Here is a 27,849-nt window from a genome sequence, read left to right on the forward strand (position 1 = left end):
TAAATATTTTTTCTTTTATTTCTACCAGTATATAATACTTAGGGGTATAAATAGCACTTCCCTAAAACTTTCCAATCTGGCTACATATTTTTTTCCTAAACAAGTGTCAATTACTGCTGCTCTATTTAGACATTGATTTACGCATAACTAACTGATTAAATCAATGCATCCTTGTAAAGATTTCTTTGAGCTACAGTAAGAGCCACTAAATAAACTAAACATAATTATCACTTTCTGAGAGCAGATTAGGTATCATGAAGACATACAAATGGCTTTTAATGTGTTATGTGAATGCAAGAGCATTTGTATGTTTAACTTTTGATAGACAGAAGATTAAAAGATTTTAAAAACTTAGGTAAATATCTGAATAAGTAGAAATATCAGAAAAATATAGTAAAAATAAGCATTTTAGTAAAGAAGCAGGATAGAAATAGGCGTCTTCACACAACAGATAATCCATATCAAAGGTGAGAATTACAGTATGAGGTGATTAACACGACACAGCTGAAATGTTACTAATTTCCTTTGTAATTTCAAAAGTATCTTCCAAGAAAATCTAATGAAAAAAAATTGAAGTACTACACTAAAAACAATTTAAAAATACTATTTCTATAATTCTATGTGGAACTTTTATAGCATGAAAACAACATTTCAGAAGGCAAGGCAATCTAAGTAGTGCTAGCTCTGTCTTCTGCAAATAATTGAGGACTTCTGGTATTCCGACCATTCCCCAACAATATTTACTTAAGTTTGTAATTTATTATGAGCACTTTGAAAAACTCCTGGTAAACTAAGTGCAATATTTTACCGGAGTATATAGTAAGGTTGTTCATTCTTTAAGTTATAAGCAATAAAGATAGAAGGAAAGTCCAAATCTGATAAGAGTATGAGTGTATAGTTTAATATAGAAAAGTGCAGTAAAGCAAACAACAACCAAGCATCACTGTAAATATGGACTGACAGGAAAAGGAACAAAGATATTGAGATTGAAATATCCCAGGACTGGAACTGCAGCAGGTGAGGAGGAGGGCAGGTGCAAAGCTCACTGGATGAACAGAGAAGATTTTGCAGCATAACAGCAGCTCACTGTTCATGTAGTGAGGTCTGAGGCTGCTATTACACTGCTAAATATTTTTAAACTGATTTAATCGTCAATGTTTACCTCAGCCCATGCTTTCAAAACTGCAAGTTTTTCCATAGTAGCTGCACTCTCCCGGTAAAGCTGGCTGGAAGATCCCTTTCCTGCTTGCACTTTATCCAGGGAAGAGACAAGAAGGTTGTGAACTCGGCGGAGATCATTCAGGTCACTTACAACCCCACTTCCTATCCAAGCACTGCATACCTAAAAACCAAAGTTATAATTATTCTACACGAGAAAAAAACCACAACCTTATTCAATGAAATAATCTATATAAAAACAAAAACTAAAACAACCACCACAAAAAATATAGAAGTTCTATTCCTACTTAATATAAAAAAAGAAAACTGAGATTTTCTTTTTTTTCTTCCCACCCATGGTAACAGAATTGCTCATATGAGTGGTTACAAAAGCTCTGCTTGCAAAGCATATTACAATAGGACTTAACACATACATGGAAAATATTTAAAAGATGTTTTTCACACCTTCATAAATAGGTAATAACTATTTTTTAATTCAGTTCCCAAGTGCCTGGTTAAATCATTCAATAGTTACTGCATTCACTGTAAAGTATACAGAGGAAAACAAACAATAAAAGTACATCTTTAAAAACCCACAGCTCTCAAGTTATATATTAAGGCTCCATACTAATGAGATGTTTTCCAGGTCATTAAGAAAACACCTAGAAACAAGTGAGACAAAATTCCTTAAACAACTGGGCTCTGATCTGGAACCAACAGTACCACATTCTGGAATGCCAGACATGGTGCACATTGGGTGTCTCCCCAATTTACTTTTGAATAAATAGGCCTAAATAGGTACTTGAAATCCAAACATCATACAGATAAGCTGCTCCTGTCAGTCCTATACATTTGCATTCCTCCTCTGAAACACATTCATATCCAGATATAAGGCAGAAAGAGAAGAATTCTGGCACAGCTGCTTTTCTACAAAAAGAAAAAGGGACAACTTCTTTCAGAAGAGCTGCTTGCTTTGATTCTGCTGGTGATTCTACAAGGATGAGGAACAGAAAACAAAACACCCTACAGAACTCAAGTGGGTTAGTTTCTACAAACTTCTTTTCATAGTGCTTTTGTCCTATCTCCAGTTTATTTCTTTTGCCTTTAGAGAAGCAGTTCCATTAAAGTCTTTGGGGAAGGGCCTCACATGATCTGGAATGATGCACATTTTTAAAGAAAACACAAACACAAAAAGTGTCCAAAAAGCTGAAAATGTGTCACAAATCCATAATTCATTCACAGTAGAAGTAAGACCAGCTTTACATCTGCTGCTGGGCAAGCCAGCAGCTGATTCAGTAATGATAGGAAACTGTAACATCAGATCAATTTAGTGCAGCTCATCTCTGTCTATGCAACTTGTAGAGAGTAAGCTAAATAGCTAAACCTGATCTCCAAGCATCTCATCCTGTAAATACATGCATTCACTTTGAAACTAGTTGAATAGGAAAGACTTTTTCAAGTTATTAGGAATGTTGTATGTTTTTATACAAACTGTCTCTTCATCTATCTTTAAACATACAGAAACTACCCATAAGGCAAGATGAGTAGATGAGTATATACTTTATTATGAATGGATACCAAATTATGCCATATTTATTCTTTCCTTACAAATTTTGCTGGAAAAACACAAAATCACAGTCCTGCTAGACCAAGACTTAGTAAACAAAACTCACACACACAAACTTACTGAATTAAAACTGATGTTTGCATAGCTAATTAACCTGCTGCTTTAAACCACGGTAGTAATTCAGCTGTGTAAACCACATACCAGATACTACTACAACTATGTTGCCAAAAGCTGATTTAAACTACAGTAGCACAAGACTACTCACAAGAAAAAAACCCCACACACACATACACAAATCATTCATGGAGTTTTCAGTGACAGGTTGTCACTGAGACTTATAATGAGAATGTTCAGATCTTCTGAAGTCTAAACCACAATATTAAGCTGAATGGTAGTTCAGAGTTTAAAGGTAAAGCATTAGTACTTCAAATATTTGACCAGACTGAAAGGAATGTCAATAAACACATTACCATTGGTCTTATTAAGTGGTGGGGTTTTTTCCTTTTTGTCTTCTTTCAGCAATAAATGCAGAATTGACATAAAAGCATAGTAAGTTTCAAAAAGACTAAATATTTTCTGACATATCTCCCTAAATGGGTTTCTGCACTTCTAAGAAACAAAATACATTACTAGGAGACTCAGCAGATATCACAAAAACATTACAGCTTAGGTTTACAAAATTTTTCAGCCATTTGCTACTACTTCTCCTCTGCCTCCTTCTTCCAAAGAGAAGGAAAATCAGTTTGGTCTATACTGTCTTAACATTCTTCTCTGTACCTGGCAGGCCTTTGCAGTAATATCAGATGGTGTATCTTGGGAAAAAGCTGGCCTCAGAGCAGCTCCAACCTGTTGATACAAAGAAAAATTAAAATAATAGTGACACAGCATTCTTCACCTTGTTTAAGGCTCAAGCACATATACAGAACAATCAAGACAAAATGACAATTTTGGCATTATAGTTACACCCCATATTTATTCTTGCTGTCTAGCAGACATTTTCAACAGTACTTTTTTAACAACAACAAACTCCTAGCCAGATTTTCTGCTTGCCCATTGTCTTTTTAAGCTTCAACTACTTTTGTCAAGTATAATACAATCTTTCTTCTGTTAATGACTTTTCTTTTAATCATGGAAATGTTACAGGTGCGATTTATGCTAGGGCTCAAGAAGCCAATTGATTTTTTCATGTCCAAAAGAATAACAACAAAAAATCAGATGTTTACAGTACAATTTGCAACAACTTTCTCAACATGACAAGTACTGACAAGAAAGCCTTTCAGGCAGTTTTTATGAGGCAGCATTTTTCTAGATCAAAAAGAACCAAGTAAAAAAGACAGAAGCAATGGTTACATCATTACAGAAGGAAGAAGAAAAAGGGAGTAAGCGAAAAAGGACAAAAAGCTGCCTTTATAAAGTATTTGCAAAGATCCTGAAGACACAGTGAAGACAAAAGAGGTAGAAGAGTTAAGCTATGCAACAAAATAAAGCAATAATACCCTAAAATAAATCTTGAATTGCCTAGCTCCTATTCCTGTCCTTTGTACTTGTAATTTAAACAGAAATACACTAACTCCCAAGAAAACAGATTTATTAGATTCAATCTGGAACTGAATCAGCATTATTTTCCAATTCCTAATTCTACTAATGAAATGCTATTGTTGCCAAAAATTAAATGTAACTTGAAATGTTTAGCTTTCATGAATCAATAGCTACTGAAGTTTTACTTTCATCAGCTACTCAATTACAATAAATAAGAACAGATACAAAAAAAGAAAATTTGAAAAAGTAAATAAAAGAGTCTCTGCAGTATATTTTCACACACAAAAATCTCTTCATAGGTCTTTTGAAATTAAAAAATGTTTTCAAAGCTAATATTGGCATAAGTATACAACTTCCCAAACTTTATAAAAGAGGTCTCACATTAGCCTGATACTGTTCCAGTATCACATGGCCTGGAAACTCTGGCTCAGGAACCGATGCAAATTTCTTGATAATGTCTTCAAGAGCCTGAAGCCCTGCCATGCGCAACTGGTTGCTGTGATCGGTCGCAGCCATGAATGCCATTCGAATAAGGTCAGAGAGATGCAGTACTAAGAAATCATCTTAGAACAAAACAGAAAGAATTATTTTCTAACTTACAAGATAGCTAACATTTGTAACATCTTCCTCATTGCCAAGTACAAATTTTACCTATTCTTTTTTAAAGGTCCATGTTTAGGGTATGGAAGGAATGAGAACAGAATGTAACATTTTTCTTATTTTATTCCCCTTAAAGTGATACAAGGACTTTTATTTCTAAGACAACCTTAAAAATTAAGCACAAGTTTGAAACACGATTAAATAGGTGATATGTAGAAATTGCACAGAATATATAAACATGGGTGAGCATCTCAGAAGAATCAGAACATTTAGCAAAGCCAGTTTTAGTGATATCTCCAAAACCTACAGAAGGTTGACAAGGGGATTCCAATACTAGTCCTATGCCTACAGTGACCCCTGCTGATAAAAGAAAACCTTATCAAGTTTAGATACTTATGAACTGAGTATGCCTGTCGCTGTTCTCCCAAAAGCCACATCCAAGGCTATAAGTAAGCAGCAGACAAGATGCAAAAAAAAATATATAATAAGGTATCTGAAAAGTTATTTACTTGTTTTTCTTACTCTCAATTTGAAATTAACACTATTCAACTAATATGAAAATAAATTAATTTAGAACACAATATCCAGGGTCACCAAAAAAACCTCACAAATTATGAAAGCTCTACTTATTTTCAAATCTCAAAGCAAAACCAAAAAAAAGCTGCAGCTGAAACCTTTTCAGAGAGGATGTCAGTAAAGAAAGACTGGAGATCACTGAAAATCTACAAAGGGGTAAAGTCTGCTCTTACTCTTTCAAACAGCCACAAATTAAAAATAAAATATTTTGGAAGTTGAACCTGAGTATGATACAGAAGTTTTCTGAGCTTTTCTTTTTACAACGCTACCAAATATACCTAGTTCACTTTAAACAAAGTCAGTGCAGTAAATTATCAGGCTTATTATATGAAATCCTCTGGATTTCTGTAGGATCCTACAGCAGTTATTTTCTCTACAACACAATGCCGTCTCAAAATAAACCTTCCTTCTTAGTCTTCAAACAGTAATCTTGGCCTCAAATCAAGTCAGAAACAAGATTCTCACAAAAACAATGTACAGTGCTGGAACTAGACTGCATCAAAGCAACACAAGCAAAGACTTGATAGATCTCCATATCACAACAGACACCTTCAACAACAGACACTGGAATCTAATCCTATGCATTCTAGGATGCTCAGGTTTGTGATATATGCACAAAGTCCTCAGAGGTGAAAGCAAACAATCTGCACCGAGGACAGAAACCTTCCTCCCTCTTAGAAAAACATTTCTTCACAAAACAACTACGTCATTTCTGACCTCTCAGTTTCGATCCTCTAACTCAAAAGTATCTTAAAAGTATCATATTTAAAACTAATAGTCATTACTCTCACGGATACCTGAAGAATGAACTTATTTATAAAGTCCATGTGTTATAACTTCCCTCCCACATCTCCCTCTCCACAACCAATGCCACAGCAATAATTACCTGGACTCACTTCTTTTTCCTTTCCTAGCATTCCTAAGGTTTGAAGATGCTGAAATAATCTCCGAAGTCTAATTCACTTCTGTCAATGCAATAAACTCAGAAGCTGATCCCAGCTTAACTCTAAGGTGGAAATTCACTGCTTCTATTTCAGACTAGAGGAAAGGTTTTCAGATCTAAGGGTTATTTTTTTCCAAGCAGACCTGTCTGTCAGAATTTATCCCCTCTAGCAGTCCTCAGACTTTTGAGTTCATGGTACAGGAACTACAGTGGTTACATAGCTACAGGTTTTTTTACTTTTGCTGTCCGTTTCCTTTGGTTTTAACCATTTGAAATAAAGGATAGCTGCTCATGTTTTTTTTCTTGGTTGTGTAGTATCAAACTGTGAAGAAATGTTAAAATTTCTTTTAAAATTAAAAACAAAAAACCCATGCACATTCTGTAATTACTTTTTGGGTTTTTGAGTCGGGCTGAACGAGCCAATGCCAGATCAAAGTGTGCCTTGTTGGCGTTCTCACACAGCATGATCACCCTGCACAGGCACTCTGCTGCAAACACACGGGTTGCCCAGCGAGGTGCTACAGAGGGCTTGGATTTATCCTCTTCACCCAAAGTGGTAAACATTGTGTCATCGTCCATCTCATCCTTCTTCTCCGATTCCTCATCCTTCCCTCCTCCCAAGGGAGCAGCAGTGCTCATATCTACAACAAAGAACAATTTGAAAAACCAAACAAACAAAAAACACAAACAAACAAGCAAAAAAACCCCAACCAAACAAAACTTAAAATCCACAGAAGACAGCTAAGAACAGGCTCAAGCTTTTCCTTGGGTTCAGATTTGAAACAGACTAATTATTCCAATAAACAACATTTGAAAAATGTAGAAAGGTATTTGTATATCAGTAGAAGAAATGCTTTTCACCTCTAATCTGGATTACATTACCCTTTCTTTGTCTTAGGTGATATTAAATAAATTCCTGTCATGCTTGCTCTCCACAGATACCAACTGTAGATGAATCTCGTATCTAAATTTCTCAGCTTTGATCTTAACCTATTAAATTGCCAATAAACATAAGGTTATTACCAGGCTCAGAAAATTAAACAGCAAATTAAACTGAAAAACACTACAGAGTTCCATGCTATGGAACTGGTATTCAAGCAAGTAAGCAGTTAATAGCACCCACAACCATCCCTAACATTCAAAAAAATTCTTCTATTAAGTGTGGCTATGACACTTCATTTCAGAAAACAAAATTACTTTAAGGATCACATAGGCCCCTGCACAGAAAAAAACCCAAAAAACCCAACCAAACAAACAAAAAGCCAAAAACCCACAAAACAACAACCACCAAAATCCAAACAGACAAAAAAACAACTCTCCAAATGTGCATGTACACTTCTACTATTCAGAAATGTGAACATAAAATAGCACTTGGTCTAAATTAGCAAAATGAACATAAAATATCAAAAGGTCTAAATCAGCAAAATGTCAAAATACTGACAATAATTAAATGAAGAAGAAATTATTGTAAGGGTAACTCACTCCCACTAAGGTATGTGTCCTATATTTATTCTAAGGGAGCTGAAGAGCCAAGGCATGCAATTATGACACAAGTGGGCAATGGCAAATCAGACATGGATGAAGCCAATTCACAAGAGCATTTTGAGAAGACATCCACGACTTTATGTGGCTGATGTGAGTTTCTGCTTAGAAAGCAAACCAGATTTTCTTTATACGCCATTTAGTTGGATCAAAGAAGTTCAAAATTAAGTTGCTGGCTTAATAAAGTACAGCTCAGAGAAATATGTTTCTTCCAGAGATTATTTAATCTCCTAATAAATTAATAAGAGATTGGAAAACCATTTTAAAAACTTTAAAACCCATATCACATGAAATAAGAAGGGACACGCTGATTTCAAACTCAGGAAATGAGATCTTTCTCACTGGGCAGATATATGGCAACTACACTGCATTAAGAAATCACTGGTAGCATTACTCATCAGTAAACAAAAAGCTGGCAATATTTAGAAAGAGCTTCAGGATGAACTCACATTACGCCAATAAACAAGTATAAATGCAAAGAAAATAATCAGAATCTGCGTCACAACCACCCTGCAAGCTGAAAAACAGGAATAAGGTCTCAGAGGACAAGATCAGTGCAAACAACTCTGCAAAGCTGAACAAGCAGCAGAAGTTTTGTCACCATGGTAACCCATCATCACATACATAACTCACAAAACCTCATGAAAGAAAGCTCAGAGCATGTACAGCACTCTTCCTTCTGTGGGGTCCTGATGTATAAAGGCTAAAAGTAGTATGTCTGTTTTCACTAAGATACTTTAATATCAAATAATCATCACACTGCTTCTCTTCATTAGAAATGGTACATTAAGGTAGCTAATTTTTTAATCTTAAAAGCAGTATTTTAAAACTCAACCAAACATTGACAACTTCTTTTTTCTAAGCAAGAATTAATGCACTATAATCAAAATTCTACATGCAATATAAGCAATTCCTAAATACAAGCTCCAAACACTGCCAGAAGATGCTGTTACTATGGATGTACTGTCAGTTATGTGAACGCTATAGAACACTTACCACTGGAAGCTGCAAGGACATCCTTACAAAGCATTAGCCAGTGAGAAAGGTTTTCTACTGCCAGTGAGGAAAGCATGTGTCCCAGAGTATCGTGGATATCTGAGCACAACTTCCGATCAGTCTCCCGATCCAACATTCCAAAAAGGACACCTTCCAGGCCTGTCTCTGTTATATTAACTCTCTGGTGCCGGGAATGAGCATCTCGCCGAGAACCCGCTCCTGGTGCAAAAGGATTCATATCTGCAAAATGATAATGAGAACTCTTCTGAAATCAGTAATTCAGTTTTAAAATTTGGAACAACAGACTAGATTTGGACACTGCGTATTTGTCTGTGTACAGTTCAGGCAATAATACACCAAAATGTTATGTCATTTCTTCTGTATTAACACCAAAAAGATTTTAACAATTGATTTCTTTTCTGCAAGAGAAATAACACCTCCTATTATAATTTCCAAAGAAAAAATACTAAAAAAATTTAAATCTCTCTCTTGTCAAGGTACATATACCCCATGAATTTGTAAAAAACCCTATTAGTACTGGGCTCTAAAGAATCTTCCCGGAGGCATTCGCGTAAGCTCATGATTCTATGTTCATATGAAGACTGTGCTGATGAACACTGACAGGCCTCCAATTTTCAGAATAAAATGATGCATGTAAGAATTAAACCAGCCAGCAAATGCTAGCAGACACGCTGCTAACAGAATATAACAGAACCAAATATGTCCATCAAACAGCATACAAATTATATCAATTTTAAAGAACAAAATTTAAAATACCAGAAAAACTGTAAATTGTTTTCATTGTATTACATTCCACTGTAATTGTTTACACTGTATATACATGATTCAGTGTACTTATTGCCACTTTTAATAGGGCAAAGAAGTCTGAATTTTATAAAACAAAGTTAAATTCCATGTGAAATTCAAGAGGTAAGCAAGGGTGTGGCCAAATCAGTAAGAGTGGAAGGGAGAGTTCTAGACATTTTTCTTGGTGCCTTTTCCTCCTCTGAAAACAAACCCTACATATGCACATGTATTTGCATTCAACTGTTACAAAAAGGCCACACAAAAGAAATACTTACTGATGCCACTGTTTTCTTTATCTCCAGCATTTTTTGCTAAGCTCATGGCATATTCACACACTTCTGCTGCTTCCCTCTGAGCGAGCTGTCGCAAGCACGCAACTGCAGCCCGGCGAAGCAGCAAGTGGGAGCTGCACAAATGAACCTAAAATCAGAACCACTAAAAGTGAGTGAACTGCTGCTACCCCATATCAATACATCAGTACTGATAAGGATCATCATTATTATACTTTTCAACTGTCTGTCCATGTATGAGCTGCTGGGTAGCAAGCCCTTTATAACACCTTGAGAGTTCACAAGTAAAAATTTCTTATAATGTACACATGTGAATATTAAGTTGGCATACAAAGAACTGACATCTGTTAGAGATAACAGCTTAAATACTAGAACTACTGAACCCATGTGATTCTAAACTAATTATATACTTTCTAATCTGTTACTCTTTTCAGTACTACTCAACCTCATATTCTGCTATAGTGGTAAATCATGTTCTTTTAAGCAAAAAGCCATAATCATCCGCACTACATGACTGCTATCATAAAAACTTTTATTTCAAACAGATTTTATAGCTTAAGCTATGGTAAGTTCCCCTCAACAGGACAGCTTCAGAGTTCTTTGCTAACTAACACTAGTTTCTAATTCCTTTTGTATCACCTCAAGTATGAGGCAAACATTGTTCTTATAGAAGAATTGTGCATGGTTCCTTTTTTCCAGAGAGGAAACAGCTGCAGAGAGAACTGTATGCTTTTCCACAGTGGAAGAGATGAAGAGTGCTCTTTATTTACCCTGGGGAATTTGCTTTTAATAAACCAAATACACATTTGCTTTCTCAGTATTAGGTTATTATGTGGATGGAAATTCCTCTCCTAAATGAAAGGGTTGTATAGTTTATGAAGCATTTTGGCAGTGAACCTTATTCCACATACAAGATTTTAGACCCAAAAAAAAAAAAAAAAAAAACCCAAGCAGACCTTAGAGAATCTCTGAACTCCACAAAGGGGTTGTTTTAATGGAATTAAAACATAGAGCATTTGGGGGATTTAATTAATGTAATTAACTAATCAGTGTTTTCCCAGTTTTAAGTTGCTAAAAAACCAACTAGTGGTTATGAAAACAATGCAGGAAGAAGAAATGAAAATTAATTGTGCAACTGTGTGGTTAAATTTTGATACCTGGTATGAATGCCATTCAAAAATGAGTTAGAAGGCAATAAAGAATTTGTTAATGGGCCAAGTAAGGCATACCTTGCCTACACACCATGTATTAGCACTACAAAGAAGAATGAGGCAATTCAAATGAAAACTTATAAATCTAAATATGACTTGAAATAGAAGGAAAATAGCCTATATTTAGCAGAGGACCATAAAGGAATGGGAAAGAAAACACTCGAAAAAATTTTCAAAACTGCCATTCCTGTATGAGCTCTGTTGTCTGTAATATTACCCACTGGCACTTAATGAGCAAATGATTGTAGGGATGGTTTGTGATGTTGTTGATAGTATTCAAACAAAAACAGCCAAGACTTTTGGCTGCATTGTACTTCTTTCATGAAAAATGTGGAAAAGACAAGTGAGAGATTCTGGGAACACAATGAACCCTCCAGAACCATGTAGCGTGGTGGAGGGAGCAAGGTGAGGGGGGAGGGGAGAAGCTTGTAACTAGGAGAAGATGCCCTAGAGAAAGTCTGGATGTCAGACTACAACAAAGTTCAAGTGTTGACATATGTAGGACTGCAATCCTTCAGGTAACGCAGAATCATCAGTTTCACAAACATCAGCACAAAGAACTCTGTAAAACATCCAACAGACAGTAAGGAAAAACTTTCCAAATTTCTCAGTACAGGGCTGCTGAACTTTCTGAAAATATTTTTTAAAAATACTAATAATTAGGGGGGGGAAAACCAAGCACACCAAAATACACACACACACCACCTTTCCTCTTCTAGCTGTATTTGGTATGTTTTGGTTTCCAGCCTCTGCCTCACTTCCAAGCTTAAGCCAGGATTTGCAGACCAAACACTAATGGAGAAATCAACACAAATAACCGCAGCTCAAGAATTTCCATGTCAGCATCTACGATGCCGATGGTGGTAAAATAAGTCCAAAATCTCCTACCTTTCCCCAACTCACTCATTTCCCTCTGCATACAATCAGTTGGAGGAAACAGTGTTTTACTAAGTCATATTATATATAAGTGCTTGCTCTCTTGTGCTATCTACAGTGAAAGAAAATCAAACTATATGAATTCAACTTGGGCAGCATTCTGAAAAGATCTAAAATAGCCTGAGGACAGATGTCCTTTTATTGCACTCAAATGTGGCTTGCTTATTACATGTGAGTATCATTGACACCTTGCTAAGCTCTTTTGTCCCCTCTGCTGACCATGTACATAAAACTTGGAGAAACAAAAGGAATGTGCTTGTACTCACACAAAGACTGGGAACCAGACTGGACAGGTTGACATGCCGTGGTGCAAACATATGAAGCTGCTGAAGGCAGGAGATGGCAGCTGCCTGAACAAGTGAGTCTGAATGGTCCTGTGTGATTGCACATCCCACCAAACAGGAAGAACGGATTGTTGAAATTGTAGCTCCATTACCTAATGATGTAATATGAAATCCTTAACACAGCAAAAGTTTTGTATGACAATTGTAGACCTGTACCTTGCAGAAACAAGGATTTTTAATGGTTCAAATGGTTACATATTAAAATGTAACTTTTCTACCATAGATAAGTCTTCACACAACTACAAAGTGTTTCAATTATCACTTTTTTAGCTCATTCAAACAGTGTCTCATCCAAGTGAAATTTTGCATCAATGATCTTCAGTCAGAAATATTTTGAGAATATCCTTTCAGGACATGAAACCAGTAAAATTATATGAATTTCAATTTTGAAAGTCTGTTTTGGTCTATATATACAGCCAACACTTCATGTACCAAAACATTTCTTAAAATATTAAGTAACATTTCAATTGGCATACACGTATCCAGGTTAATTTAAATTATTTGCTAATGATGAGCTGCACAGTTGTAATAGGACAAGCACTCAAATGAACAGTATTTAATTTGAAAAATAATCCAATACTGTATTTTAACAATTAACTTGCCTTAAGTTTATAAAAAACACTGAATTATAGAAAAAATTAACATGCAGTAGACCTTCTACATAAGTTGATGTGGTTTGTTTTTTTTAAGTTACTGGCACTTCAAATCAAGAGGTCAACACCCAGCAAGCAGATACACAAATTGACTTAAACCATCTAGAAATTTTTCATAGCTATAAATTTAGGTTATTATTTAGAGTTAAAATTTCACTAGTGGCTGGCTCTCTGGCACTGCATCGAAGACTACTCCATAAATATTAATAAAATTCACAGAAGACAAAATTATAAACCTGGGTCTTGCCACCCAAGACACAGAATTTCAGATATAGAGAATCAGATCTTGTCATGCCAAACACTCTAGGAAGGTACAGTGATCTAAGAATACCGAGAATGAGTAGAAATGACTTATACTTGACATCATTATCAAACTTGCCATCAGTTAAAAATCATATTAATACCTGTTGAAAAATTAGAGGAAAAATGTTGTTTCTTGCCCCACCTATACACAAAAACATACATGGCAAAATATGCAGCAAGGGTGTTTTTAATCTTTTACCTACCATGCAAATTTGCCATTAGCCAGGACACCACACATGACTGCAACTTCTTTATATACATCTCAAGCAGCAGTCAAAAAGCCCCAAGCAGCTATAAGTAGGATCAGAGTGAGGATGCTTGCAAGAGTGTAACTGAATTTGTCAACACACACCCCTTCTGTTTGCAACTACAACAAACAAAAATGTCTTTTCTTCCATTTAAAATTACAACATATTCTCTTTATACTAGTTTGATTTTTTGTTTTCTCTTCAAATTCCCACTAACCTTGCAGTTCAGGCCCAACAGTAGTTATTATAGCTCCAAGACATCTTCCTAAGCACTGATGTACTTCCGTATGGGATGGTGGAACAGTTAAGAGCAGAGTAAGAACAAGAGAAAGTGTTGGCTCCACATATCCACGGTACATTGGTCCACTAGAATCTACTATCAAGGCAAGTGAGTGGAGAGACCAGGTCTATAAAAAAAAAAAAAGAATATTTTTCAGTAATATATTTAGGATTTAGACATGTTTCCTTAACATGTTTAGTTATCTACTCTGATTGCAGAGTGTTTCAAAAGTCTCAAGCAATCTTCTGGAAGTTTAAATATCTCAAGCATAGTCTTTGGCAGTCAGGAGTTTTGGGGATAATGGAGATGAAGATGACAAAAAATTTGCATTAAAAAGTGGTTAAGCACTCAGAGGAAGGAGAGTACAAAAACACACTCACTGCAAAAAAAGGAAAAAGAGCGGTCTTAAGACAGGATAATGAATAATTCTGCTGCAAAACTGGATGTAAAGTCTAAAGCAAACAGCTGACAACAGTCTTCAGTGAAGTCCTTTGACATTTCAGTATAAACTTATTTTCATGAGACATTAAGATTCACATGCATTTTCTAATTAATTTTCTTACAAATGACATAAGTACTTTTACAGTCCTAACCACATGGTTGCATGTTATTGCTTATCCTTTCATTCCTGCAAATATCCATTTGTTCCTATACAGTTTCTGTGTATGCACACTTATTTTATGAATTATGAGATTTAAAAGCTTAGGTATTCACAGTGGCCTGGTGACTTACTCTGAACAGAAAATAAGGCAGAGAATTACACTGGCTCAGCTGACAAGCAGACATTTCTAAGCCTGAATTAACACGACCCCTTGCAACCACCTCCCTAACTGACAGATTATATTTCAATTGCAGTACATATATGGGATTTTGTACTATAAGAGCTTAAAAGGGAAGTTCCACTTCCTTTATGCTCCCTGGCACATGCTGGATCCATATGATTTGGCTTGCATATGATAAAATCTATTAAAGAACATCTGGACAGGTAATTTAACTTTTTATTTTAAACCTGAACATTGTAAATTGTTTTTGGGGAAATTATGCTTTATTACCTGGACTTCAGGAGAGGTTCCATCTTGTGCCAAAGCCAAGAGAATACTGACACTCGTTTTCAGGTGCTGTCCAGAACCTATCCCACCAACATATCGATGGAGACAGCCCAGAGCCAAAGAATGGCCTGTTCTTGATACAACATCTCGAGCAGATTTTAACCTATCAAAGTTTAAATAAAATGAAATAATGTAATTCTCTAAGTTTGTTACAAAAAACCCTTAAGTACCTTAACAGTGCAAATGACTGGCAGAATTTTGCAAGCCATTTTAGAAGATCTTGTGAAGGGTTAACAAGAAAAGCAAAAACCATGTCCTTAATCTGTATTACTAAAAGAGTATGTATATAAGGGGAAAAAAATATGTATATTTAAGCCAAAAATTGGGAAACATGTTGTCTTGGCAGAAAAATATGGGTCACCAGGTAAGTTAAATCAATAGATAAACTGTGTTTTGAAGAAACAGGACTGCTATCACACAATTCCTATTACAGACATACTTAGTGTAATATGCATTTATTTATCTAAAGTAGTTTAGTCACACTCAAGTAACTTATCAAAAGCTATTCGTAGGTATCATTTAATAGTAGTTTAACAAACCAGCTTTTATTCCTGGAAAAATCACATAAAATAAATAAAAAAGAAAAGCCTTTGAAGGTTTGTTGAATCTACAGAATCACAGCAATCAAGCAGGAAGGGAATAATCAATACAGTATTTAGCAGAGGAATTTTCCAAACTACATTAAATTATCATTTTTTTCCTTTTCTGAATCAAAACCAACTTACTTATCAAAACTGTATTGAGCCATTCTAGCAATGAAAGAGGCTTCTCCAACCACTTGAGCCATTCTGCCAAGTGCTTCGCCTGCTGCACACCTCAAAATGGGGTTAGGATTATCTAGGGCACCCATTACCAGTGTCAGAGCAGATTTTCGTACTTCTTCTGGTCCTAATGTGCTTTTATTCTCAGCTAAACCCTAAATTAAAAAAAAATAAGAAAAAACACATTTTGAAGCAAGGGACAACAAGAAGATACAAGACCAATTTTACTATAGCAAAGATCTTCAATTAAAAATAAGCATTTTATTTTTGTTTAAGTTTGTGGTCATTTATCCTAAAACATACTGGCTGAAAATATTTGAAACTCAGAATCAACAACATACTCAGTCTTACATTTGCTAACACTCTACTGATTTCACACACAGGAAAACCTGTCACAGTCTTTTTTATCAAAGCCATTACAGTGCTACATGCACCTTAGATCTACTGAGCCTGAGATAGCATTACACAAAAAAGAAAAAAAAAAGAAAAGATTTAAAATCTAACTGCAATTTCTCTTTCTGCCAGACAGGAAAACCACAGATGAGTTATGTTTCTGCAAGACTCAGTTAAATAAAAGACATTTTAGGTACATGAAAATATTTTTTTCTTATTATTTGCATCTTTGAAAACAATTTTACAGCCTGTTGTATGAATGTTCTACAGAACAATATTACTAAACACTGCTTCTGCAGCTTCTTTGGTATTTCATTACTAGCATATCCTGAATTGATAGCATGAGGTGTAGATGAAGTATAAGGAGTTGGTACAGAAGAGATGTAACTGAAGTCAGTGGGACTGGGCAAAAGCATGGAGAATTTGATGCAGTATCAGGGAGACTTAAGAAGGAAAAACTGAGATTTCTAAAAAAGTTACCCAATCTATTTTTTTGGTTTTGTTTCTACAAGCTTCCTTTGCATAATACTCAATGACGTGAGGGGGTTTTGTGAGCATAAATGACAAAGTATTTAACCTATGAGTGCAAAGAAAACTGCACACTTGAAAAAGACCAAAAAAGAACCATAAACTTCCCCCCCCCAAGTAAGTTTGAATACCACAGAATGCTGACTACATGAACCTCATCTATACTCCATACTAATACATTCAGAGCTCATGCTAATATCTGGAAAAAATTGTTATTTTCAAACATTTGAATGTTTAAGTGGTAACTTCAGTAGCATACTTCTAACAGCCTATTGTTTCAAATCGATGAGCTAAACTGCTGAACTTTGGCATCCTTTACAAGTTTACAGTTTTTACCTTCAAGGCACTAAGAACAGCAGTAAAGATATTTAGCTGCACAGCTTGCTGGCGAACACCTTTAGCCTGCTTGACACATTCAGCAAAGTGATCCAACATCTGTAATCTAAAATAAAGGAAAGAACATAATTTAAGTGATATTCTTTAAAAATATAAATTAAAACACAGCTGCTAAAAAAAAACAAGACACAATAAAGGGGCCTTTTAAGTTCAGTCACAGAATTTACAATTCAGGGGCTGCAGAAGGTATTCACCTTACATAAAAAAGCAGTTATTCTGAACATCATTTCCCTGTTTTTTTTTAACTAGTCCTCTAACACTTACTGTTCTTTTTGAAGATAACACCACCAAGAGGAAGTACATCATCATACAAGTTTGGCAACATAACTAGAAGCTATGAGGACAACAGTGGAAAAATGCTGTCTGTTCACTACCATTCCAGTGTTACCCTCCATATTCTCAGAACTGTTTCTATTGAACTGTTTCCCCATGTAATCTCAATTTTCCTCCCATTTAACCATGGCAGAAAGGTTACTGAGCAGAGAAGTAATCCTTAGAAGATACCAAGAACAGAAATTGAATGAACAATCTGCATTCTTAACTACTCATCAGTTCCCCAGCCAAATCTTTCCATACCTAAAAATCACTGCAAGATGGCCTCAAGACTACACTGTACTTACTGCAAAATGAGACTCACTGCTATGAAAAAACTGTTCCTATAAAGATCATACTGAAGGATAATTTTACTTCGAAAGGCATTTTAGAGATGTTTTCACTCTATGCTCAATAACGAATTATCTAAACAGAAGGACCATAGTCCTGACAACTCATAACTCTACAAGGGTAATGTGGAACACAAAGGGAAATAAGCTGAATTTCATTCCTTTTTTTTCATCATGCATAAAATAATTTTCTGAGTATAAATCAAATGGTCTTACTAGTTGTAGCTAAATGAAATTCAATGGATGCCACTGCTATGTTTTCAAGTTGATTTGAAGTTGATTGTAATAGACAATTTTGCATGAAATTTTGGTTGCAGATATTACTACTGTTAAATGCAGTAAGAGAAGAGAAGAATGTAGCCTCCACTTAAGAACCCAAGTCTTCAAAACTTATAAAACTTATAAAAAGGAAGGAAATCACTTCATCTCTAAACCAAGTAAGATGTATTCTTGAATCCTGAGACACAACAAATAACAAATAATGAGTTCTGAATTTGAAACAGTTCTTAGGTCAAGAAAAAAAATCCAAAACATAGCACTATCCAGAGATAAAGGCATTAGATTCTGAAATTGATCACTGATGTAAACTGACCTATGTTTGTAAGAGACATGAGGAAAAACCACACCAAAGAGAGCCACAGATGCATCAATGACAGACACTCCCAAAGGAAGAGGACCGGGTACAGCTTCACCAGCAGGGATGCGCAAATAAATAGAGGATGGATCATGTTCCAAAGCACCACTTCCAGACGCGCTGTTGGGCTGAAGCTGCAAAATGCCACACTGTATGAACACCTCCCAATATACCTTCATACATAAAACTTGAAAGAAGTGATAACCAAAAAAAGTATGCAGTAGCTTAGAAAGACAAAATAGCTTAGAAGCAACTGACAGCAACTGCAGTGTTCCCCTGCACACGCACACTGGCATATACAAGGCAAGCTAAATCCCAGAGGGTCAAACAGCTGGATAAATGTATCAACTATCACTCCTGCTAGCAAGAGATGGAAACTCTAGAAAAGTAGATTAGTTCTGGTATTAATAGTAGCTTCTGAATCACTGACCAGAAAGTGATATTTCAGAAAAAAAGGTTATTCATTCACCGTCTGTATGAGCACTGAGGTAAAAAACAAACATTAAATTATCAGTTTTGGCTGTAATCACTGCCTACAAAGAAAGATTTAGAAACAGTACAAAAAATATTAATATTCCTATCACCATGAAAATACTTCCTAAATGCCATCCTTTCTTTCAGGAAACACAGTTTAACAATCACCTGTTTCCTCTGAAGAAAAACATATTTCTGTACCATGTTAATTATTTAATCATGAAACAAAATTAGAATCTAGTAACTCCATATTCTTCTTAAAAGGTCAGAAAACATTTGTTGAGATCCTAGTATCACTCAAAAATAAAATGTGACCAAGCATTAGAGAATCCTGTGATGCACTATGAGGCTTCAGCTGCCAACAGTGACTCTGGTTTACAGGTTAGAGTTTAAAAAGAATAAAGAAATAAATAACAAAAAAACCCACCAAACACACACACAAAAATTATATATATAGAGGGGGTGGGAGGAGCATTCCAGAAAGCTCTGTGGACTGAGACTGTACTCTCAAAGTCTACCAAGTCCAGCACAACAAATAAAGGAATTTTATAACCCCCTTTTTTTGATTAGATAGGCTTGGGCAGAAGAGGCATCTTCATCAGCTTTCGTCTTCTTCACAACCCAAGGAACTTCAAGAAACTGCATTGCAAATTTTATTATGGCAATACTGATATTTTGACAGCAGTTTGATTATAAAACTTAAGTGGAACCTACATTTCTCCTGTTTCAAAAAAATAAATGAGAACTGCTACAACAGGAAGGGGACAGGGAGAAAATGGAAACACTACTTTGTCTTAAAGAAATTATGTTAGTTAACTAGTTAGAACACTTCCCCCGGATAATGACAGTGCAGATAATACATTATTGTTCTGGCTCTTTATTACCTGGTCTTCAATTGACTTATGATCTGTTTCCTGCAGCCAAGAGCCAAGAAGAACACTATCATCATAATGACAGAGAGACCTTAGGAGTGATGTGGTTGTATTAGCAGAGTTGTCTGTCAAAGTAAATTCTGCTACCAGCTCTCGAAGAAGTGCATTAAATGATCCTAAAAAGACATTAAAAAAAATAATTGCTACCTCTGATCCAAAACATTTAAGCAAGAGATAAAAAATTACAAATGAAAGCATGTACCATTACCTCGATTTTACAGGTAGCAGAAAGGCAGAAAAGTAAATCTGACAAGACTAAAGGTGTGAGAAAAAATTCTACCAGAAGCTTGGGCCCCCAAATTCCAGACCAACATTCAGTTCTAAGCAACAGATCAGGCCATCCCTTCCAGGATGACAATCCAGATTTTGCAAAAATTTGTTCATCCATGTGATCACATAAACTGAATGGACAAATTAAAAGCAAACAAAACCCAAAAAGTTAATCTGCCAGATCAGGTGACAGTGCCTAGGAATTTAATAATAGTATAAATCTGTCTAATATATCAAATCATGTTTAAAAAGACAGACACCACCTGAGATCCAAACTATATTTTCATTCTCATATCTGCCCTTTGAGTACATCAAGAAATTACGTTCTCTACCTTTTAAGTAACAATGGCATAAAACACCTTAATTGAATTTCAGAACAAAATCTCCATAACCTCTCAATCCTATAAATAATAAAAATACAGCAATAGAGCAATATTCATACTCTGTAGTTACACTGTCAAGATGACATACAGAAGTTCCCTGCTAACTGCAAGGGAGGTGGACTAGATGACCTTTAGAGGTCCCTTCCAACCCAAATTTTTCTAAGTTGAGGAATATAGTACAAAGCCCTTAGAGATTCCCAGTGTTCTCTTTTCAATATTCTATCTGCTTTGAAGGTATGCACTAAAAGGACATCAAAAGCAGTAAGTTGAATTTTTATTTTGATAAACATTTATGTACCTTCATATGTCTTTGGAGGTAATAAAGCCAGTATATCATACAGCCTTAAACGGACCATAGCTGCACTAGCTTTGAGATGAGCTCCATGGGCCTTAATTACTGATGGAATGCTACAGGATCAAAAGGAGAGAGACAGACAAAACCATAGCAATTACTGGAACGAGGACTTTCAGGGTTTTTTTTTCTCAAGATGTATCTGTAGCCAAGACAAGAAAACAGTGTTCAGAAAAGTACTCCAAGAAACATTACTCAACTACCAGTACATTTTCTGAGATAATTGTACAGAATAAAGTTTTTTTTAAAAAAACACCCACTGCTATAAATCAGACATGTACCTCCTCTCCTAACTAGGGTAGAGGGGGGGGCAGAAGTGGGAGAAACAAAACCACAAAATCCAAACCAAAGCTGTTGTTGTTCATTTTGGTTTGGTTGGTTGGTTTTTATCCTGTAAAATGTGTAAAGCCTTTTCATTATTATGATTCCTAAAAGGAGAATTTACTGATTACTACCTAGTATAACAGTATCTTAGTTTTCTCATTTCTTGCACAAGGATAAGAAAATCATTAAATTCAAAACCTCACTGAACTGGAAATCCAAAACACAGTTGACAAAATTTATCCCAGTAGGCCCTTCAACACAGGTTAGGTAATAATATACTTTCACAAAGCCAACGGCCATAAATACAATGCTTCTAAGTTTTTTTCAACATGGACAAGCAGTGACAGTTCCGTACTAGGTCAGAATACAAATTAAAACATTTGCAGGTGCAGGAAATAGGTGGATAACAAGGAAAAACTGCCTACTTACTGTGACATCATTGTCATGGCACATTCTATGGGTGTCATCAATTTCCTGATCACATCCTCAGTAAGGAGCTCAGGACAATGAGCAACAAAACTTCTCATTGCTAATAACAAAAAAATTTAATTTAAAATTTTACTGAAACAAACAAATATAAAGCATAGGTAAAATAAATATCCTATGAGAATATCAAGAAGGCAGCAGTTAAAAATATTTATTCAAAGACCATGTGACCTGTTCATAAAACTAAATACCAAAACCAGATCACAGTGGTGAAAATCTGACACAGCTTAATCATGTTCAAAGAAATCAGACGAGTCATGAAAGTTCTCTCTGTAATACCTGGGATCAGATTTTGGCTTACTGTGCACACGTGATATCAAAGTTTGAAGTTCTTACCACACAAAGCTCCAGCACGGCCTTCCAGTGTTACTTGCCAGGTGAAAGAATCTCCTCTTGCCTTCTCTGCTTCCAGCTCCTTCAGAGAACGTGGAAACACGTTTCGCCACAGTAGCAACATCTTAGGCAGATGATACCGAACAACTGAAGGACCTATGCAAACAAAAAATAAAGTAACAATATTATAAAAACTTGTATTTGATTGAGTGTGAAAAAGCCACCATGAAGGTTTTTGCTCTTTAACTTACTTCCCTCTTCTCTTCCTTTTCTCCCTACTTGAAAAACAAAGGCAATTCCTTCTCATTTTGAGATGGAAAGTGTGGCAAATGAATAGAATGGATAAGTCTATTTGTTGATACCTGCGCTAAAACCAAGAAACATGCAATTCTATACATTGCCATGTAATACATAACCACTGCCAACTGCCTTTTTACTACCTTTTTATTCTGACTTCTATTAGCTTGAAGACAAACTCTTTAGCCTGTCCTACCTTGTTCATATGAGTAGAAAAATAACTGGCTGTTACTGATTATGTGACTAGTTTAATGCTCAAGCTTAAAAAAACTTGAAAAAGCTCCAGAAGATCCAGGGGGGCACATTAAAAATATTTTGGACAAGGACAACACTGCTAAAAAAAATATTACAATAAGCTGGCAAAAAAACAAACAAACAAACAAATAATAATAAAAAGGTGATATTATTTTGAGAAGCAAGATGAAGCACATAATGGAATTTCTCAGAGATCAAAATACTGCAGAATGCAGCAGAACTGTATCATGTTTTCCAGCATAAAAAAAGACCCTCAATAAAAAAGGGTCTGCCAAGGAGACCAGCTCCAGGCACTACCAGGGAGCAGCCTGGCAAGGGTGGGGTCCCTAGGCAGGCAAAGATCAGGCATGGCAGTTTGAACAGGAGGGCACCAATAGCCTGACAACTCAGCTAGGAAGCAATGGTAACCACTCAGCAAATACCATCCACTCAGCATACCATCCTTGAGCTCTGCACCCTCCAGATGCATCCCACCACTGCTGATGCAGCTTCCCAGATGGAGCTCCCACAGGAATAGGCTGCCACCTAGGCATCAGGCTGCAAGGTGTGCCTTGCACTCAGGTGATGTGGGATAGCAGCTGTGAGCACACCTGTGGGAGGTGTGCCCAGGTAGAGGAACTCCTCTGCTTACTGATGGAGCTCAGGGAGGAGGTAAGCAGGTTGAGGGCCATCAGAGAATGTGAGAGAGAAATAGATGCCTGAAGTCACACCCTGCCTCCCATGACAGAAACCCAGAGTAGAGAGCTCCTGCTACAGAGCAGAAGCTCCTGCTTCCTATCCTCTCTCCACCCAACTGAATGTGGTCAAATATTTCTGCACTAGACTGATTATATGTAGAGGCCATCTGCACAGTGGACAATCTGAAATGTCAGTCAAGCATTAAAATAAACAAAAAGCAATTGTTTTAACAAACCTAAAGTCATAAGTGCTCCAAGTAAAAGCCATCCAGCCTGAGTCCTCTGCAAGGAGAGTCTGCTGTTCTGTGCAGCAGTTCGTAACAGATCCTCAGCAATACTGACCACCATCTGCACCAAGGACAATCAGTAATGTATTTTAAAAATATAAATTAAGCCACTGCAGGCTATCGCTACACATCCATCCTTATAGACTACAGATAAAGGTGCTCTCAAATCATTAAAAATGACCTTCTATATAGAACAAATGCATATTACATTTAAGGCAGATCATTAGTGGGATGCTTATAGCAACCAATATTATCTTCAACTATTATTCATTAATATGTCAAATAAGAATGCAAAATTAAAAGACAGACGGGGAAAAAAGTTAGTAGGTATCACTGACACTATAAACACATTCTGTCCACTTTCAATAATGCTTTAACTTGCTACTATGTCACAAATTTTGCAAAGCTATTAGCTTCTAGACTTAAAGGTACCTTACAGCATAATCACAGATGAAACATTTATTGTCTCACCTTTCCTTTGGCGTGAGGAATACCTAAGGGACACTGATGCACACCACCTAACAAAGCAGCCATTGCAAAACTGTAGCCACTAACAGCTTCAGGGGAAGTCTTCAGATTGTTCAGTCTTTCTGCACATCTGTCTAGAAATGGAGTCAACTGAAAAGGCAATGCCACAGCTACACAGCGCAGGCACCACGCAGCTGCAAGTCGAGCAGCCATGCTGGGATGAAGAAGAACTGAAGTTACTGTCTCCAACAGACCTACAACAGCAAAGAGAGGTTACAAAGTTATGATGTGCCTCTTGATATAGAGAAGTAGGCAAGTAAACTAGATGAATATTAAACAGCAAATATGAATAGTAAGAAAGTCAGTTACAGTACTTGATTTCCTAACTTTGCCTTTTTCCTTTGAGAGAGAAGTCCACAGACAAATTAGCATTATACTGCTCTACATCAGGTTTTACCAGCAAAGCTGGAGCTGCCAGAGCTGTAGCACTTACTGCTCCTACTTGAACTGAAAAGAGGCAGTAACCCTATATAAGAGAAGAGGCATTGGATGACAGCCCAGTCCTACAATCCGCCCACCTTTTACACAGACTGGCAATAAGAAAGCAGAAGTAAGACTGATTTTCAGTTTTGCTTCACTTTGCAGACAAATCACATGCTATACATATATAGCAGAGACTGTTGTACTCAGCTTTTGAAACTGTGCTGTCTCCCCTGCACCATTCTATACTTCCCAAACCTCCATGCCTAGCTAATCCTGCTTTCTAACCATGAGCTCTTCAGTCCAACCTATCTCCACATCAACACCTTCCTTAGTCCAGAGCTCAAACCTTATAAAAGTTCCTACTTCAAAGAACCCACTGCTGCCTTATCTCTTGCCTTCTCAGTAGCTGGAGAACAACCTCTACCTGCTTACTTCACAGCAGCTCTCTCAAACAACACTGTGATACAATCTTGTCTGTTCTTATAGGAACCAAGGAATAATGGGTTTAAACTAGAACATAGGAAGTTCCACCTCAACATGAGGAGAAATTTATTTACTGGGAGGGTGATAGATCACTGGAACAGGCTGCCCAGATAAGTTGTAGAGTCTTCTTATCTGGAGACTTTCAAAACCCATTTGGTTGCATTCCTGTGTGGCTAGCCCTAGGTTATCCTGCTTTGACGGGGGTATTGGACTAGGTGATCTCTAGAGGTCCCTTCCAACCCCTACCATTCTATGGTTCTATGATTCATATGGGGTACAGCAGAATAAACCTGAATTAAATCTTCCCCACCCAATAGTTGAACAAAATCTGTATGAGAAAAATGCCATGTGCATCAATACCACAATCTACATAAAGAAACATCTACAGGAGCTTGTGCTTCCATTGAAAAAAACACAGGCATCCACAACTTGAAAAAAACTGAAAAATGCACCACTACAGTACAAACATAGACACATACAAACAACCAAGATGAAAATCCCACAGAAACCCTAGTCAGCTTAAGCCAACTAACTAGCTTTCCAAAATGGGACTATCCACAGCTTCATCTCCTGACAAAATACCCACTTATAAACCCTTATCAATGCTAAAAGTCACAATTTAGCTCACCCTAAAAAGAGCTTTGGGCAAACTTCCATCAAAATAGCTGCTTTTTTTTTGTCACACTTGGAACTAAAGTTAGGGTACTAAACATGATGAGGTGGACAAACTTAGTTACCTGATGTAGTACATGGAGTGTCAGTTTCATCCATTTATTTCTTATGCAATAATTTATTCTTTAACTAGGGTTAACGATATTTCATGTTAATTGCTTAAGTGTCTAATTTAATAAATTTAAATTAATTTGCCTACCAATAGATGGTTCCTGAATAAGAGGAGATGCAGTGGCATTCAGACTCTGAACCAGACTTCCCAGTTCCTGGAGGGCACACACCATTACATGCTGACTTGCAGCTACATCAGCAGCTCCTGATTTATTTTCACTGTTAGCATCATTCACAACTGCTTCTGTAAGAAAGAAAAGTATCTTGTTTAACTACCATCCTAACTGCATAACTTTAATTATCTTTAAGTTCATAGATCCTACTGCATGCTCTTTCTCCTATGCAATATCCCAGAAGCAGCAACTGCCACTTCCAAGAAAAGGGACTTCAGTATCATCTTAATGTTTATATGCCTACTGCAGCAAAAATTTAGAAAATCACCTCCTTCATACAAAGGGAAGCAGTCATTATCAAAGAAATATCCACCTAATTTATCATTAAATTAATTAGAAATGTTTAAAAATGAAACATTTCTTTGCATCCTCCAAATATACTGTGAAATTTCCTGCAACTTTGACAAGATGGAAGCGGGAGGAATTTCCACAAGTCTCATCTCAGAAGCAGCATTTCCATTAGATTTCTGTTTCCTGGAAGTAATACTTATTGATATCAGAACCCTTTTAAGGTTCCATACCTACCCTGTCAAACCAACCCTACCCTATCAAAAAATAGTTATGAGAAGAACCTGCAAAAGTTTAAAAATCAATTCCATTTCCATATGCTAACACATTACTTTAAACTCAAATTAGAGGGCAGCCAAAAAGGAGAAGAAATAGATGTTTAGTAAATGCATTGTTTACTTTCTCAGTCTCTAGCTTGAATGAACTGATTTCATAAGAAACAAATGCTAACATGGTTTTACAGGTCCTCTTCATAATCACATATTCTGCAAGGTTCAGCAAAGGGGCCACATTTATCTTCTGTAATTCCAGTCTTGAAATAAAAACTTTATTTGTAAACTGTAAAATCCAATTGGATATTAGTATGGATAGTAGTGGAGGACACACAGGACCTACAAGATCCTGACCTACAGGATTTTCAACACTGGTAGTAAAGAACTGTGTGACTCTTAATATAACATAAGCCAGGACAGATTGCAAGTGCACACTTTTTTCCCCACTTCCATCCTAAGAAAATGCAATGTCAAGAGCCACCACAGGATAACAAGACACTTCTACACTATGACTTCTCAAGTAGAACTTACATTTTGAGTATCAGGTTTCAAACAGAAAGCAGCTGAATTATCTTTTACCATAACAACAAAATTACTCCTCGCAGTAGAAGGAAGCTGAGAAAAGGCTGACTTAGTATAATGAAAGTAACTTTCAGTAAGTGTCAAATAAAGAGAAAAAAGTCTCACCCACTGCCTTCATTTGTTTACCAATGGCTTGACATATATCTTTGGCAGCTGCAATCTGTGCTTTCTCCCCAAGTAGGCTGCCCACAGTTGCTCTCAGGATAAAGGACACACATCTTCGAGAGTAAACTGCCTCCACGTGGGTCTGAGTTGCACGAGGATGGGAGACCAGATCAAGTACATGAGACAAAAACGTAGCAAAGTTGCGCTCCAGCCACTGACCTCCTAATGTTGTGACAAAGACAACATAGGCCTGCAAATCCAGAAATTACACAGATCCAATTAAAACAGAAAAGATTATACTCAGTCACCAAAAAGACTACAGTTACATTCACACATAATGCAGAACCAGTAGGAATGCCACTCTAGTAATAAGCAGCCTTAATGAGGCAAAGCAGGATTAATCAATCCATGAGCCAGATCTTAGTCACTGAAGCAAAACTGCTTCCAGCACCAATAATATCTCCTGTGCTGCTACCTACACTGTGAAGTGCTAAACGCTCTCTGGATGACAGCAAGAAAACCCAGTCTGTGTCATTAAATGCATCTCTCTTTTGAAATTTTAAGAGCATAATGTGACTAACAGAGCAATATGAAGGTCTTTCAATTCACAATGAAGAATTGTGCCCATGTCACCTAAAAAAAAGCTGAGAAAAACAAAAGGGTTTC

General features: G+C 36.4%; 1 protein-coding gene across 2 annotated transcripts in view; it reads right to left on the reverse strand.

Annotated features, from left to right (window-relative positions):
* HEATR5B (HEAT repeat containing 5B) overlaps nt 1-27,849 on the reverse strand; it is a 56,106-nt gene that overhangs the window by 19,127 nt on the left and 9,130 nt on the right. For both annotated transcript variants that reach the window (XM_030447017.1, XM_030447016.1), the window contains exons 8-27: nt 27,184-27,433; nt 25,852-26,007; nt 24,018-24,268; nt 23,496-23,607; nt 22,034-22,186; nt 21,641-21,740; nt 20,834-20,943; nt 19,835-19,998; nt 18,435-18,610; nt 17,121-17,226; nt 15,828-16,018; nt 15,046-15,205; nt 13,931-14,120; nt 12,432-12,601; nt 10,004-10,148; nt 8,922-9,161; nt 6,773-7,024; nt 4,646-4,827; nt 3,503-3,571; nt 1,163-1,342 (exon numbers count right to left, since the gene is read on the reverse strand). In XM_030447017.1, the coding sequence (XP_030302877.1) occupies nt 1,163-1,342; nt 3,503-3,571; nt 4,646-4,827; nt 6,773-7,024; nt 8,922-9,161; nt 10,004-10,148; nt 12,432-12,601; nt 13,931-14,120; nt 15,046-15,205; nt 15,828-16,018; nt 17,121-17,226; nt 18,435-18,610; nt 19,835-19,998; nt 20,834-20,943; nt 21,641-21,740; nt 22,034-22,186; nt 23,496-23,607; nt 24,018-24,268; nt 25,852-26,007; nt 27,184-27,433 (3,357 nt within the window). The remainder of the gene's footprint in view (nt 1-1,162; nt 1,343-3,502; nt 3,572-4,645; nt 4,828-6,772; nt 7,025-8,921; nt 9,162-10,003; nt 10,149-12,431; nt 12,602-13,930; nt 14,121-15,045; nt 15,206-15,827; nt 16,019-17,120; nt 17,227-18,434; nt 18,611-19,834; nt 19,999-20,833; nt 20,944-21,640; nt 21,741-22,033; nt 22,187-23,495; nt 23,608-24,017; nt 24,269-25,851; nt 26,008-27,183; nt 27,434-27,849) is intronic.

Source organism: Calypte anna, chromosome 3 (genome assembly GCF_003957555.1).
Source record: "Calypte anna isolate BGI_N300 chromosome 3, bCalAnn1_v1.p, whole genome shotgun sequence".
Taxonomy (NCBI): domain Eukaryota; kingdom Metazoa; phylum Chordata; class Aves; order Apodiformes; family Trochilidae; genus Calypte; species Calypte anna.